Source organism: Cyprinodon tularosa, unplaced genomic scaffold (assembly GCF_016077235.1).
Source record: "Cyprinodon tularosa strain WSP-4 unplaced genomic scaffold, ASM1607723v1 ctg229, whole genome shotgun sequence".
NCBI lineage: Eukaryota > Metazoa > Chordata > Actinopteri > Cyprinodontiformes > Cyprinodontidae > Cyprinodon > Cyprinodon tularosa.
The window spans coordinates 1,427,916-1,444,115 of record NW_024038856.1 but is presented as its reverse complement, the minus strand read 5'-3'; the positions used below and the strand labels follow the sequence as shown (position 1 = coordinate 1,444,115).

The 16,200-nt window shown below is 40.8% G+C and overlaps 1 protein-coding gene across 1 annotated transcript; it reads left to right on the top strand.

The window, feature by feature from the left end:
• The first annotated feature begins 4,491 nt into the window (after positions 1-4,491).
• cxcl14 (chemokine (C-X-C motif) ligand 14) lies at positions 4,492-16,200 on the top strand. Its single transcript, XM_038286670.1, has 4 exons — positions 4,492-4,884; positions 6,262-6,367; positions 11,933-12,046; positions 15,261-16,200. The coding sequence occupies exons 1-4, from the start codon at positions 4,821-4,823 to the stop codon at positions 15,274-15,276; spliced, it is 300 nt and encodes a 99-aa protein (XP_038142598.1). The 5' UTR covers positions 4,492-4,820; the 3' UTR covers positions 15,277-16,200.

Genomic DNA, 16,200 nt, shown 5'->3' with positions numbered 1-16,200 from the left:
TTCCAAACAATGAGTGGAGCACCAATGAGTGAGCGCCTATACTTCAAAACAGTTCCGAAGCTACAAGTCCTTGGAGTCTCATGTGCAGTTCATGAATGGATGGGTTCAGGAGCTGCAGATCATAAAGCCAGCAAACAGTGGGAACACAGTAATTCGTACGAAGGTAAGCTGTGATCAGAGGGGCTCTGGAACCTGCTAGTTTAGCAACTGCTAACCGCTAATGCTAACAACCACTCACGCATGTAATGTACTTTTAACTAGCTGCTATGTGTTTCAAAGGTGTAGTTAGTAACGTTAACTGCCAACCCTCCGGGTTTCTCGCATATTTGAGCATTTTCCCGCTGCCGTTTTTATTATTTTCCCGTAAAAGATCCCAACTTTGAAGGAAAGAAACAATGGTAAATGGTAAATGGCATGTACTTATATAGCGCCTTTATTCAAGTTAGGAGACTTGACCAAAGCGCTTTACACTACATTCATTCACCCATTCACACACACACTCACACACTGATGGTGGCAAGCTACATTGTAGCCACAGCTGCCCTGGGGCTCACTGACAGAAGCGAGGCTGCCGTACACTGGCGCCACCGGGCCCTCTGACCACCATCAGTAGACAATGCAGGTGAAGTGTCTTGCCCAAGGACACAACGACAATGAAAGTCGGAGTCGGGGCTTGAACCGTCAACCCTTCGATTACAGGGCAAACTCCTCCATCCAACGCCACTGTCGCCCTGTAGCCCTCACAATGTAGGCTATAAAATAAAACTGTGCATCTTTAACTTACCAGAATGAAAATGCAGGGAACACACTCTCAATGACATTGGAATACTGTGGAAAGTTATGTTCGCTCGTCTTACAGCCGCGATCCAAGCTAGCCGACGACTCTTTATCTCTGACGCTTGGTCTCCATGGTTACGCCTCCAGTCAGGAAAGCGGTGGAAAGTTAACCCATTTTCTATGTTTCCATGGCGATCATGTGTTGAGCTGTTACAGCCCACAATACAGCAACGGTTTACCATGGTTGAAATCAAGTTAAGGTGAAATTAATAAAATTAAAACACGGCTGAGAGGGAGTACAGTACGCGGTAGTCATAGGCAGTAGTCTGAGCTGCGGTAAAAGACGCATTCAACATGGCGGCGACGCGAAGTGCTTACGTCACGATGACCAAACCCTATAGTAACTGTCCCCCACAGTTTCAAAAACCTATCTGCGCCCCTGATGCCGGGTGATTTATGTCATCAGATGTGATACTTAATTATGTTCGAAAAAGAAGAAAGATGTAATACTGTGTTAAGGATTTTTTAAATGAATCAGTCAACTGCTTTTGATATATCCCTCTCTTTGCTAATTACACTTAGTAACAATGTTTGAGTTGTATAAAATGTGTGTTTAATGGGTTAAGTGTCTGTGTGTATGTGGAGTGTATAAATAATACATTTTGATTCTGCTTGTCTTACTACTCTTAATGACTGTTTGCCGTTTTTTAAGCTGCTTATATATATGGCACAGTTTTCACATACAGATATATTTAGTGATCTTGATAGTGTTGTGATTAAAAGTCACAATAGACACTTATTAGGACATTTCCACAACATTCACCTGACAACAGATGTTAAATGCATCAGCTTTTCATTGCAGCTTTATTTCAATTGAAACATGTTGCATCTCTCTCTCCAGTTTTTATTGTTTTTAGTGGAAGGAAACTGATCTAATGGATAGAGACAACAAACGTCTAACTGAATTCTGTCACTTCAGCTTGAGATTATAGCAGGCGACTGATTGTAGTCAATTTCCCCGAGATCAAAAAGCATGACATGAACCTTGTTCTGCACAGGTGTCCTACAGGCAGAGATGGGAAGTAACGAAGTACAAATACTTCGTTACTGTACTCAAGTAGATTTTTCTGATATTTTTACTTTACTTTACTACTTATTTTTATGGCGACTTTTTACTTCTACTCCTTACATTTTTACACAAATATCTGTACTTTCTACTCCTTACATTTTAAAAAATTGGCTCGTTACTTTAGTTTTGAATCATTTCAATGGAGTTACCGTTATTATTTTTCACGTCATCAAAACCAAATTCAATCTAATTGGATGGGAATCTACGTTGCATTTGACGCACCACTACAAGATGAATCGACAGATTCGGCGGTATTCATTGGCGGCAAATCATTGCAGCTTGGTGGCGGTGGTGTTAGCGTAGTAGTATGGACGACGAGATGATTGAAAATGAACACAACGGAGATCTAGTCCTATTGGCAGACATCCATTTAAAATGTAGGCAACGGCATGAAAAAAGTGGTTTCTACTTTTACTTTTATACTTTAAATAAATTTACAAGCCTGTACTTTGTTACTTTTACTTGAGTAAAGAAGTTTAATCAGTACTTCCACTTTTACCAGAGTATGTTTTAACACAAGTATCTGTACTTTTACTCAAGTACGGAAAGTGAGTACTTTTGCCATCTCTGCCTACAGGGATCACATTATTATATATATGTCCATCAAGGTAAGTAATGCTTGCATCCATTACTCATGTTGAGGGGCAGAGGACAGAAAAACTGGGCTGCACAAACATTTGTCATATTGCATAAAAACAAGTTAATACAGGTGCAGAGAGGTATGTCATGGGTGCTGGTTTAAGTGATTACTGGAGCTGATTGGACTGATATTCTGGGCCATAAGGTGAGCAAACACAAACACGCACATATAGTCACACACTCACAGGGACTTGTCTCACTATCTTTACGGGACATTTTCATTGACTTCCATTAATTTCTACAGCCTAACCGTGACCCTTACCCTAACCCTAACCATTAAGGCTTCATACCTAACCCTATCTCCAACCTAAACTAAATCGCCTTGTCTTAAACCGGACCCATTACCCTAAAACAGCTATTCCCGAGGTGGGGTCCAGGCATCGAATGTCACAAGGACCAGTTGGTCCCCACAACATGTCATTTTCCCTGAAAATGGGCCCCACAATGTATTGAAAACAAGAGCATACACACACACAGAGAAAAATCGCTGCTGATGTAGAGTTTTGATGATTGTAGCCTAATCCTGTGATTAGGGGGATCCCAAGTGGGAGGATCAGAGCTCCTTCCCAGGGCTATCTTTTACAGACATTTTCAACTTTTTGGCACCAACATAAGCAATGACTGCATCTATATCTGATGCAGGAAAACAACACAAAACCAGCAACTATGTAACTGAAATAACACAAATTATAAAATAATGTCTGCAAATTTTTAATCATAAAGAACTACTTGTAGGTTTTGTTTTGTTTAAGGCCACGCAACTCAAAAGTAACATATCCCAAATTATAAAAGTAATATAATTTGGCCTTAAAACATCAATTAATTCAAATAATTCTATATGACTGTGGTGAACACAGTTAATGTGAAGACAAAATGAATGCAACACTAAGATTTTTGAAGAAGCCTATCGTATTAAAAATCTGGAGCATTAATGAATTTTTTGTTTAACAAACAGACATATTCCGGCCATATCTTGTAAAGAATATGGAAGAAAAACATTATATTACCAGTGGTATATATTAGACTTACAGAACTGAACAAAATGCAACAATATTCTTGATGAATGTTTGACAGAGAATCTTTTAATGAGCCTCACATCAACCCTATTGTTAAAAATAAAAAATAAAACAAGCATAAATCAATTAAATAAAATTCAGTCTAAAGTGAATTTGGTTTGTGATGTTAGGAAACTGAGTCGGAAGCATTTCTTGCAAGACATAATATTCAAATTTATTTAACGTCCTTTGAATGGAGAGGGAGATATTTAATCTCACAAAATAGGCCAAGGAAAAATATAATTCCACAGGTATCTTGATTTACCAATGTGAAACTGAAAAGAAAAAACTGAGAAATGTGACTTCAAATTCATCATCTTAACATATCTGCATGAAAATGCAGATATGGTACCACTGTATTACATGGCTCCTGAGAGTTCTGCATATTCACAGTTGTTGCACTTTTTGGATGTGAGCATCAGTACCCCTACAACAAGAACAAAATAATCAGAATCTACATGCAAGAAAAATACATGCTCTTTATTGGATATGCTTCCTGGATGAGTCCTTTCAAAGATGCTCCCAAGTTTCATAATAATCCATAAGGCAGGATTTGCTATTGCATAATTTCAAAAAATGATCTGCTTTGATTTTTTTTTTTTAAGCTTTATGATACTGTTTTTAAATCAGTTCAATTATTAAACATAGTTATTAATACATAAACCTTTGGCTGGTGCCTTTGATCATGCCTAAAGGAGCAGAGCATAAATTTTATTTATTTACCCCTGGAGCTGTATGTTTTCTGTTACTGAAGAAACCACCAAAGCTCCAGGTTGTTAAAGCATGAATTTAACAACTGATGCGGAGGTTTTAGGTTATTTTTCACCCAGCAGAGAGCATTCATGATCTGAGCCTGGCTCTGCGCAGCTTAAACAACCTCTCCCTCCCAGACCACAAGTGTTTGATTCGCTGCCTGGCCGTGCATATTAATGAGCAGAGGCAGCGTGGAGCTTTTAAAGACTGGATCAGCCTTCCAGACTGAGCGACAGGAGAGTTGGAGACGCATCCAAGCGCGCAAGACGCACAGACGGAGTTCAAAGTAACCCCAAACAGACAGAAAACCTTCCCTCAGAACTCTCTATCAGTTCGCCGGTTCTCCATCCACTGCTAGTGGACTTCATCTGTAGCCACTGGTACTTTTTTTCAGTGCGCATTTTTTCCCCACACCGCTAAGGAATCCAGTTTGTGGAACTTTTCTTTAAAAACATCAGTCCTAAGTCATGCATCGGTGCAAAGTGCTACTACTCCTGTTAGTGGTCACCATATGCTTCCTGAGCGCAGAAGGTAATTAACCTTTACTTACTTTATTTTTCTGTGATATATTTATGGAAAATGTCCTCTTGGCGCTGAAACTGTGGTGATGTAACAGTTTCCTGCTTTGTTTACTTTCTTTTCCTGAAAGTACATTTAGTGGGACAAAATGCAATACTGGTTCATTTACCCATTTTTAAGAGTTTGTTTCAACCAATAATTAAACTCAGAACAAACTAGTCAGTAATACTTTATGTTTAGAATGGCAACACCTGTTCCAGTTTTCTTTCTTTCTTTCTTTCTTTCTTTCTTTCTTTCTTTCTTTTGAATTTTCTATCTTTATTCTGTTTTTTCCTGTTTTTTTCTTGCTTCCTTTCTTTCTTCCTTTCTTTCTTTCTACATATCCAACAATGTATAAAATAATATTTGTGTCTATAGGAATACATCTGTTTTCAAAACTGCTTAGATCATAAGAATATGTTCAAACCAATCCGAAGAGAACAATACTTAAACATGCTACTATGTTTACATTTAAAGCATTTAATGTAAAATATCTGGTAAACTAAGATTTGAAAACCTCTTTCTTTATTCATGTTTGGCTTCATAATCTCTGACTAGCATATTTTTAGTGGCTTGGAAAGTAAAGCAAACAGCCGTTTTGTTCTGTTAGAGTGATGTAAACATCCATTTGTGCCTGTTTGTCAGTGGGAGCTGATTCTCTCCAGTCAATATTAACTGATGTGTGTTTGCTGATATTTATTGTCCTGTGTGAGTGTGCCTGGCGCTGGCTGCAGTGTGAGCTTTCTGACAGATTTAGTGGCCCAGAGGTCAGCGCTGATAGCAGGTGATGGATGAAGGGAAACCTTGGACCATTCGGGTCATCCCAGATATACAACCGGCAAAACCAATTTGCTTCTGCTTCTTTATTCGCCGACAGCCAAAGTCATGGCCAGTAGACAGTTGGAGCTGGGGGTGAAGATGAATGTGTATTTACTTGAAAATGTAACAATAAGAAGCGGAGTGTTATCTGGATCAGTGTGCATCAGGGTGTCTTTAACGCTAAATTATTTCTAGAAATACAGGATGTAATGTGCTAAGGAAAAGGGAACTGATGTTTGAAGAAAAAAATCTGTATGGCCTCAAATAAACAACTGAAAATAATGCTTAGATTTTGGTGGGTTAAGAACAACCCTCCCTTAAAATAGTAATTTATAATAAATTAACTTTTTAGATCATTGCCAGATGTTTTAATCGGAATTCAAGCTAGAGGAATATATGGCAAAGAGATAAGCAGGAAGATATTCGCACTCAGGATTTCCAAGCATAGACTTCCCTGTCAGTTCAACATCTTTTTCACAAAAGTGAACAGAACTATTTAAATCCTAACATTTTCCATACATTTTTCTACAGCCTATAAGTGCAGATGCACCAGAAAAGGACCAAAGATCAGATATAAGGATGTGCAGAAGCTGGAGATCAAACCCAAACATCCCTTCTGCCAAGAGAAGATGATATTGTGAGTTCTTTTTGTTTATTCTCACAATGTTTCTGCTTTTCTGTTTTTGTTTTCTATGTTTCGTTTTTTTAATAGTCAGGCTCAATGCCTACTTATCGGCTTCTAGTTTTTCTCCATAACTTTTCTGTCTGGGTGAATCCATGTCACACTTTCCGTAGCGGAGCAGCAAATTTACTCTTAAGTCATACATTTGTTGGTTTCATAGGTGCTATGGCTTTGGGTTTATCTTTTTTTAGGCCATCACTAATCATGAAAGTGATGCTAAATAAGTGAAATTAGTTTTAAGATTAGACTAAAACATGACCATCAAAGGAGTTAACCAGCCCTACTTCCAAGAGGTGGAGCCTGTTCAGACAGAAAGGTCACATAGAAGAATAAAAGCACAGATTTCGAACATTTCCAGAATATTAATTTATGAAAAAACATTGCCTTGATTCAGCTGCTAAAATTAGGGATTACAAAACCAACATTTTCTCATTTCAACAATTTTTAGACATCTGACACAAAGAAAAAAAACAGGAATTTTCAACCCCCATTTCTGAGAATGTGAAGCCATCCGTCTCTTTGAGGTCTTATCTTGAATTCCTGACTGTGTATTTGATCCATCCACCCACTGCCTCTCTGCTATCTGACCCTCCACCCATGAAATCACAGCTGAAGCAAACAGGCAGGTATTATGTTCAATTTGAGCCAAGGTGGAATGCAGCCTAAACCTCCCTGATGATAACAGAGTCTCTCTGATCCACAATAACTTACACACATTCACTAGGGTGTTATAGCGTGTTACAGCATGTTCCCTATTTCTGGACGTTCAAATGGTGGAAAGGTGTCACATGAGCTTGAAATGTGACGTTTTAGCTCTCTGTGAAGTTGGCGGCCCAGCAGATTGAATTGTTATGTCAGCCTCCAGGGATTCAGGGATTCCTGTTGAATTCACAAACTCTGCTGCCACCTGCTGCCACATTTCAGTCATACCAACAGCAGGGAGCAGCCTGCTGGGTTCAACATGGGTTAAATACCCACCTTTCAGGGACACCTAAAGAAAGTTTTATAAGGGGCTTCTAGATGGGTGCTAAAGTTGTTTACTATTGTAGGAAATTAAGTCTGATATAACAAATTAAAAAAACAATGGCATTTAGGTAAGTGTTAGACCACCAAACCAATGTTTTGTGTGCTAGCCTCTGTATAAGTACACACTTTGTATATATGTTAAAAAATAAAATGTATCTGTTGGGCGGCACCATTATTAACAATCCTACCAGGTTTAGAATAAAAAGAGAAAGATCTCTGCTCAGTGTCTCTTTGATCATGGTTGATTCCTGATTCTGATTCACAGCCCAAAGCTGTTCTACAGGATTTAGGTCTGGGATCAAGGTGTTAGGACAGTTTCTTTTTTTTCACCAGTGAAAATAACCAGTGATGATTTATCTTAATTTTTTTTTTTCAACTTTTAAGACATCCCGATTGTTTCAAAGAGTTTGTGCTGAAGTGGTTGTAACAGGATTTTTAGGGAGTTTGGACGAGAAGCTGTAACCTGTACTCACAGAGGGCACAAGGTTCTTTTCCACAGATAGCAGATATAAGTAAATATTCTTTATCCTTCTCATCATCTGTGCTGACGGATATCCCGTCTAACTGGCAGATACTGTATGCTGCACAGCCTTAGTTCCACAGCAGAATCACCTATAGCAGGCATCCCCAAACTCTGCCCTCAAGGCCCCCTGTCCTGCAGGTTTTAGAGGTTTCCTTGCTCCAGCACAGCTGATTTTAATTGAAAGCTGATTAACTGGCTTTTGGTCTACTGCAATCATTATAACCAGCTGTGCTGAAGCAGAGAAACCTCTAAAACCTGCAGGACAGGGGGCCTTGAGGACCGAGTTTGGGGATGCCTGACCTATAGCATTTGTTGTTAAAATGCTCAGTCGCGTCCGTTCCAACAAAAGATCCAGATAGTCAAATCAGTTATGTTTCTGCTGGTAGGACAGGGGATGTTTCTGTCTGATTTAGACAGCATATTGTTGCTATGGAATCACTTTTCTTCAGGTCTTTAATTGTTAGCTATAGTGATGTTGTTTACCTCCCTCATCATGATAGTCACCGTTTGCATTCAAAACAGTCTCTCAATCTGAATGTAGCAAATTGCAGCCCCTAGCTCCTGTTCTTTAACCATTTATGGGGTCAACAGTAAGGACACTATTATCAGTAGGAAAAGAACTCCAGATGGCTCTACCTAGTATGGTCTTGAAATCTTGATCATAACCGAAGGAAGATATCCCAGATACAAGGGCTTCACAGGTGTCTGGGCTGTCTCTTAGAGATAGGGTTAGGAGCTCAGTCATTTGGGAGAGCCTCAGAGTAGAACCGCTTTTCCTCCACATCAAGAGGAGTCATCAAGAGGAGGTGGCTCAGCCATCCTTTTTGGATGGGAGTTTTCAGAGTTTTTCCAGGCATGTCCCAGGCTCAGGGGACAATCCAGGACACGATGGAGGGACTACGTCTCTCTGTTGACCTGGGGGAGCATCAGGCTGCCCCCACTAGTGCTGGAGGAGGTGTCTGCAGAGAGGGAAGTCTGGGAGTCTGCCAAGACCGATGGCCCCGCGACCCGGTCCAAGATGAAGGAGACGACAAGTATGATGAGTATGAGTCCCTATGAACCATGTGCGTTTCCGGCGCATAATGATGTTCAGAAGGCTATAGACTGTGTGGATTAGTTGGGGTAAGGAACGTAGACCGACCAGCAAATCAAGACCTTTGCCATTTTGCTCAACCCTCTCCTCATCACAACAAACCGGTGCAGTATTGGCATTAGAGTAGCAGCTGTCTATCGATCTCCCACTCCATTCTCCCCTCACTCATTAACGGGACCCCAAGATACTTAAACCGCTTGAGGAATGAGCTCTCCTTAAACCTGAAGGGGAAAAGACACCCTTTTCCGCTCAAGAACCATGGCCTCAGACTTGGAAGAGCTCATTTTCATCGGCTGCAAACTCACCAGTGCTTGCTGTAGGTCTTGGCAGAAGGGATCCTCTGGAAAAAGAAGGGGCGAAAACCGCCTGTCCGTGTTGGACTCCATTAGGGTTGTCCTCTGTCACCAGTTGTGTTCATAACCTTTATGGACAAGAATCCTTGGAACAGCTAAGAAAAGGAATAGGAGTCTAGGTTGGGGGAGAAGCAGGGTTCACAGAGACTTGAAGAAGTAACAAACAGAGATAAATATGATTCAGTTGAATTTGTTTTAAATAGATTGGGGAAGCAGCAACTGTCCCTCTGTTGTTTTCCCTTAAATGTGCAGTTTTTGACTGAATACAGAAGATTCAATTCTATTACCACATTTACTGATTTCAGCCCAGATTGAGAACTTGTCCAGGGGCACACTAACAATAACCAAATAAAGAACATAAAATTAATACATCAGCTTTTGAAAAAAAAACAAAAAAAAACATCTAATCTAAAAATTTTGCCACAGTTAGTCGGATGAGGCTTTTTTTTTTTTCATTTTAAGGACCAAGGTGTCCCGAAAAATGAGTTTGCAGCTTTAAACACCTAACTAAATAAAAGGCGATTTCAAGCATTAGATCACTGGACTGTGCAAAAATGATTTAAATTATTTTAACTCTTCTATATTTTGAACTCAATATATTATCCTAGTTTAGTTGAGAGTGGGGTCAGGATTGATGGTTGTACACTTGAAAAGAGGCAGCAGGCACATTAATATTAATAGACATCCATCTATTACATTTACCCACTTATCCATGAAGGGCTTCCAAGGGGCTGGTACCTATCTCTAGAAGTGATTGGACGAGAGGTGGGGTCTACCCTGGGCAGCTCTCCAGTCCATCAAAAGGCATACAACCACCGGCACACATTTAGACCAAGGGCATGTAAGAGAGACCAGGCACCTGACAGTCATGTTTCTTAATGGGGGAAGCCAGAGTACCCAGAGAGAAACCACACAACAATGGGTAGAACATGCAAACAGCCTTTACTTCTTCCTGCAAGCAATAGTGCTGCAATGTGCACCACCAAGCAGCTCTATTGATAAACAGATAGATATTAAAGCTAATATGAAATAACAATAATATTTTTGTGAAAAACTATTCCCTAATGAAAAACAAAACACAATTTATTCCAAGCAAAATAACATCACAAGAAGATTAAACTCATATTACTTCTCTGGAGAGCGGTAATGAGTTTGGAACTGGTGATAAACTCACACATAACGGGAAATTAATCAACAGTGATTACAATGAAAGAATAAAGAAAAGCACACTGGCATTCTTCAGCTCCCATTATTATTTCTGTATGGGTTACCTGCCTGCCACACAGGCATCATTCATGGCTCCTCTATTAGCATGAGATGGGGGCCACCAGTTGTGAGAGCCCAGTGAAAAATGAGCTGCAGCAGGCTCCGGAAAGCCATGGAAAGAATAAAAGTGGGAAAGAAATGAGTATGAGGGTCCTCTCTCTGGGTGCTTGGCTCATGGCTCTTAGTTTGGCATGCTGGGCGCAGACTCCAAAGCACAAACACACTCTGCTCTGAATGTCCCTGTTCCTCCTTGTTTTTTTCCATTTACTTATTTTCCAACCATCTCCTCCCTTTGAATCCTTTAAATTTTATCCTCTTCTCTTTCATTTTATCTTAGCTCAAATTAACAGAGCAATGAGGTTAAATGTTCCCCCCTGTTGAGCAGCTTTGCAGATATGAGTCCGCTGGCATGCATGCGTGCACAAACATCCCCCCACATTTTAAAGAGGCAACAACAAAGCACAAACAGCTTTCCTACTGAAGCCTTAATAGCCAAACAAAGTGACAACTGAATGAGCAGGAAAATAGATGCAGCCCTCTTTAATCGGATTCTTATGGTGACTGACTTTAAGAGTCAGACCCTTTATCCTGCAGTCATTTAGCATTCATGGTCTACTGAGGATCGCACCGTCAGTGGATGGAGAGGCCCTGCATTCTGTTTTCCACCACATTCAGCTGGATTCAATATGCCACATGCAGGCAGACTGTCTCTGTCATCACTTCGAGTAGACCCTTAGAGACTCACCATTTCATTCATTCAGGTTAGATGTCACATTTTTAAGTGGCAGCACCATAATATTGCCTTCTTGCAAGGAAGACAGCAAAGCTGTGCAGGCAGACCTTCTGGAACTGAGAGGGCATTTAACGGTGGGAATGCTATCCATGGCAGCAAAGAATGGTGTCTAAAATCTGGGGCAATAACATGTCAAGTGTGCTACAGCAGTACCGGTCTCCATTCAAAGGGCTTCAATGGCTTTCATGTGGTTTAAATGTGTGTTTTCAGATCCTCAGAAGTACCTGCTCTTGTGTGTGATCTTGGTCATCACTTGGTCTTTCAGAGAGCTCCTTCTTTCCTGGCTCCATAGTTGTTGTTTTTTCACCAGCTGCTTTGTGATCTAGCAGCTTTTATGGAGTTTTTTTTAATTTAGCATTTTTAAAAGTTGATTCAGACTTCTTCTTTTTTTTTATCTTTTTTTTTACTTTGACTGAATGTTGATAAAATGGCATCCTGACCTGCATTCTATATTTCTTCTCTCTAGTGTAACGATGGAGAACGTGTCTCGGTTTAAGGGCCAGGAGTATTGTCTTCACCCGAACCTCCAGAGCACCAAGAACCTGGTTAAATGGTTCCGCATCTGGAAGGACAAGCACAGGTAGAAACGCATCAACTTTAGGCAAAAGTGAACTCAATATAATAGCCTTTGCTGAAAATAAATATACAAAATTTTATTGATTATCCTTGAGTATAGATTTTTATTATGGAAAATCCATCAAATGTTCTGCTCTGTCTGTTTCACATCATTATTAAAGAAATTAGATATAATTTAAAGTAAGTATGAGTAATCATAACTTACATTTTTTTGTCAAAGAAAAAGAATGAGAAATGCCTTTGAAACATATTCATGTTTTTTTTATTGTTGTTGTTTCTCAGCATTGCAAAAAAACTTGTGTTTGTTGTTGGAGTGTTTTTGGACAGACCAAAACAGAATAGCTAATAACTAGTATAGAAAAAAAGGATTCCTGGTTTTAAACATTACTATTAAAAAAGTTTGCCTCCATTTGTAATGAATTTCCTTCATTTTTGATGCCCTTAAATAGACATGAGCAGCTAATTTCCTCTAGAAGTTGCCTTCTTTGTGGTGAGTTTAGTTGTGTGTTTTTAGGTAAAAATACAGCTATTTTTTTATTAGATGTTCTGTTGAGAACATTTAAGAACAACCAGCATTATGAAGGCAAAGGAACCCAACAGAAGGGTCAGTGAGGAATTTTTGATTTAGTTTAAAGCAGGGTTAGGTTCTACAACACTATCCCAATCTTGAATCATCTTCAAAAGCTCTAATCAATCTACAAAATGCTGTGTTTGAAAAGACCTAAATGACTTTCTGGTAACACCACAGTAAAGCATGATGGTGGCTCACCATTCTGAGGGAATGCATTTCTTTAGAAGGAACATGGAAGCTTATTAGTGTTATTGAGGAAGTGACCAGAGATAAATTCATGATAATCCTGAAAGAAAACCTGTTAGAGACTGGGTTCGAGGTTCAACCTCCACTGGATTTTGGAGAGGATCCTCCACTTCCTGATTTTACAGCTTTTCCATTTTCTTCCGCTTTATCCGGGGCCGGGTTGCGGAGGTAACAGTCCAAGCAGAGATGCCCAGACTTTCAGATCTACACACACCTCCTCCAGCTGCCCTGGGGGGCCCCGAGGCGACAGCAGGCCAGCTCAAAGACATAATCCCTCCAGCATGTCCTGGGCCTTCCATGAAGCCTCCTCACAATAGGACATGCCTGGAAAACTTCCCGAGGGAAACGATCAGGAGGCATGGGGAACAGATGCCCGAGCCAACTGGCTCCTTTCAACGTGTAGGAGCAACGACTCTGCTCCAAGCTCCTCCCGGGTAACTGTGCTCCTCACCCAATCTCGATGGGTGCAACCAGCCACCCTGCGAAAGAAACACATTTTGGCCACTTGTATTTGTGATTTTGTCCTTTTACCATTACCCAGATCTCATGACCATAGATAAGGGTGGAATGTAGATTGATCGGTAAATCATAAGCTTTGCCCCCTGACTCAGCTCCCTCTACACCACGACTGTCCGATACAGCAAGAGCATCACTGCAGACACTGCACCGATCCATCTATCGTTCTCACGATCCATCCGTCCCTCACTTGTGAACAGGATGCCGAGATACTTGTACTCCTCCACTTGAGAAAAGGACTCTCCACCGACCTGAAGCTTTCACCAGTGGAAAACCATGGCCTCGGACTTGGAGGTGTTGATCCTCATCCTGGCCGCTTCACACTTGGCTGCTCAACCGATCACAACCTAGCAGTGAGCTGGAGTCGCTGGCACAGGAGGAAACTGGTCAGCCCTGGCAGGCCTAAGAGTGTTGTGAGGGTCTATTGGGAACGTCTGGTGGATCCCTCTGTTAGTGGGGTCTTTAACTCCCACCTCCGGATGAGTTTCTCCCAGATCCTGAGGGAGATTCAAGACTTGGAGTCGTAGTGGTCCATGTTCTCTTCCCCCATTGTCAATGCGACCGTTCGCACCTGTGGCTGTAAGGTCTCCTGTGACTTGTTGTGGCAATCCCCGAATCTGTTGGTGGTGCCCGTAATTAAGAGATGCCATTTAGGTAAGTAAGGGAAGAAGGAGGCCTACCGGTCCTTGTTAGCTAGTGGGACTCCAGAGTCAGCTGAAAGGTACCTGCTGGCCAAGCATGCTGCAGCCATGCAGTCACAGAGGCAAATACTCTGGTCTGGGAGGAGTTCAGAGAGGCCATGTAGGAGGACTATTGGTCAGCCTCGAAGGTGTTCTGGCAAACTGTCCGCCGCCTTGGGAGGGGAAGCAGTGCTTCAATAACACTGTTTACAATGCGGGTGGGGAGCTGCTGACCTCGAATAGGGATGTTGTCGGGCGGTGGAAGGAGTACTTCGAAGATCTCCTCAATCCCATCGTCACGTCTTCTGAGGAGGAGGAAGAGGCTGGAGACTCAGAGGCGGCCTTGCCCATCAGCCAGGCTGAGGTCACTGAGGTAGTTAGAAAGCTTCCCGGTGTCAAGGTCCTGGGGATGGATGAGATTCGTCCTGAGTAACTTAAGTCTCTGGATGTTGTAGGACTTTCTTGGCTGACAAGTCTCTACAGCGTCGTGTGGCAGTCTGGGACTGTACCCCTGGATTCGCACACCAGGGTGGTGGTCCCTCTCTTCAAAAAGGGGGATTGCAGGATGTGCTCCAATTAAGCAGGGATCACACTCCTCAGCCATCCCAGTAAGGTCTACTCCAGGGTACTGGAGAGGAGGATCCAGCCAATAGTTGAACCTCGGATCCAGGAGAAACAATGCTGTTTTCGCCCTGGTAGCAACACACTGGACAACTTTTCCCAGCGGAATTTTTTGACCTGTGAGAAATGTCATCCTCCATAATTGACAAAAATCCTAAGACAACCTTAATATCTCTTATTTGATGGTTTAGAATGCATCAGTTAATAAATCACGTTGACACAAGAGCTCCCCAAAGAGCTATAAAAGGTCCCCTTCTTCTTTCAAATACTTTATCATCAAACCAGTCTCCAAGAAACATGCCATCATGAAATTAAATGACTCACATGTCCTCCTTGGTCCAGAAATTATTTGAGATATTGAAAATGAATTATCTGAGGAAGGGCCTTTGCTGGACCTTCTACTGTGTGTTCCTAATTCTATGGTCCTCTATAGTTTATGTGTGGATGTTCAAGCTGTAGCTAGAGATGAACCTTACTTTTTAAAGACTTTTCTGTACAAACTGAAACTGCAAGAAGTACCATGTAGAGCTACCAGAAGTCAAAGTTGACCGGACCATATTAACCCTCCTCACTTTTCTTCACAGGGTTTATGAGGCCTAAATCCTTGGCTTTCCAGAACACAAGGATCAAATTAGAGGAAAACCAGAAAATGACACCACCAACTGTCCTGTGAAGAAATGATCTACAGTGAAGCTGTTCTTCTTCCTGAGACTTGCTGAGAACATTAAAATGTATCTGTAGTCTGTATATAGTCTGATGGGCCTGTTTTAGTCCTCGCCAAGCTAGTTACTTTACTTCCATTTCCAGCCTGCACAGCAGTGTGTGTATCTGCCAGGTGTTATTTAGGGAAACATCTCAATTTCTTTACCTCTTAGGATTCTACCCACGCAAGACTCACAGATTCTGAAGAAACACAGACCTTTTGTGAAAGCACAGAACTGTACATGTAGACTGGCGAGGTATGTTTCTCCACTGCCAACCTCCATGACATGATGTGTCTTTTAAGCATCCTGTTTTTAAAAAAAGGAAGATGAAACACTATAGTAAAATACACCTTATAATTCAGTTTTTTTTTAGAACAGAGTAGTTACATTTGATACTGACATTATGGAGGTGTGTGTTTGTGTGCATTAGACAAGCAGAAATATTTCCGGCAACTTGTTTGGAAAATATTCTCTGCTTTAATGTCAGGGTCAAAGATAGAATCAGCACAAGATAAAAACAAATAATATTAGTGCAATTCTACATACGTAGGGGCATGTTTGTAGGTGTGAAATATTCGTTCTAAAATGTAGAAAGAAAGCAATCTTTGTTCTTTCAATTTGATTTTAGTTACACATTTCTCTAATGGTGCATTATTTCATACAAAAAGTTCTGATTACTACTTGGTTAAAATTTTTGTCAGTTCATTAGTTGTGTTGGTTCTATTACTTTAACAAAAGATGTGCACTTTTTTCAATCTGCATCCTCCTCTTGTTTATTATTTTATATTGTTGAAAGAAGTAAAATAAATTTAAGAAAAGA

Bases quoted from the DNA above. Each gene is read 5' to 3' on its own strand.
- cxcl14 (XM_038286670.1), top strand. From the start codon at position 4,821: ATGCATCGGTGCAAAGTGCTACTACTCCTGTTAGTGGTCACCATATGC. The intron at 4,885-6,261 runs GTAATTAACCTT...ATTTTTCTACAG, and splicing joins ATGCTTCCTGAGCGCAGAAG to CCTATAAGTGCAGATGCACC. The intron at 6,368-11,932 runs GTGAGTTCTTTT...TCTTCTCTCTAG, and splicing joins TGCCAAGAGAAGATGATATT to TGTAACGATGGAGAACGTGT.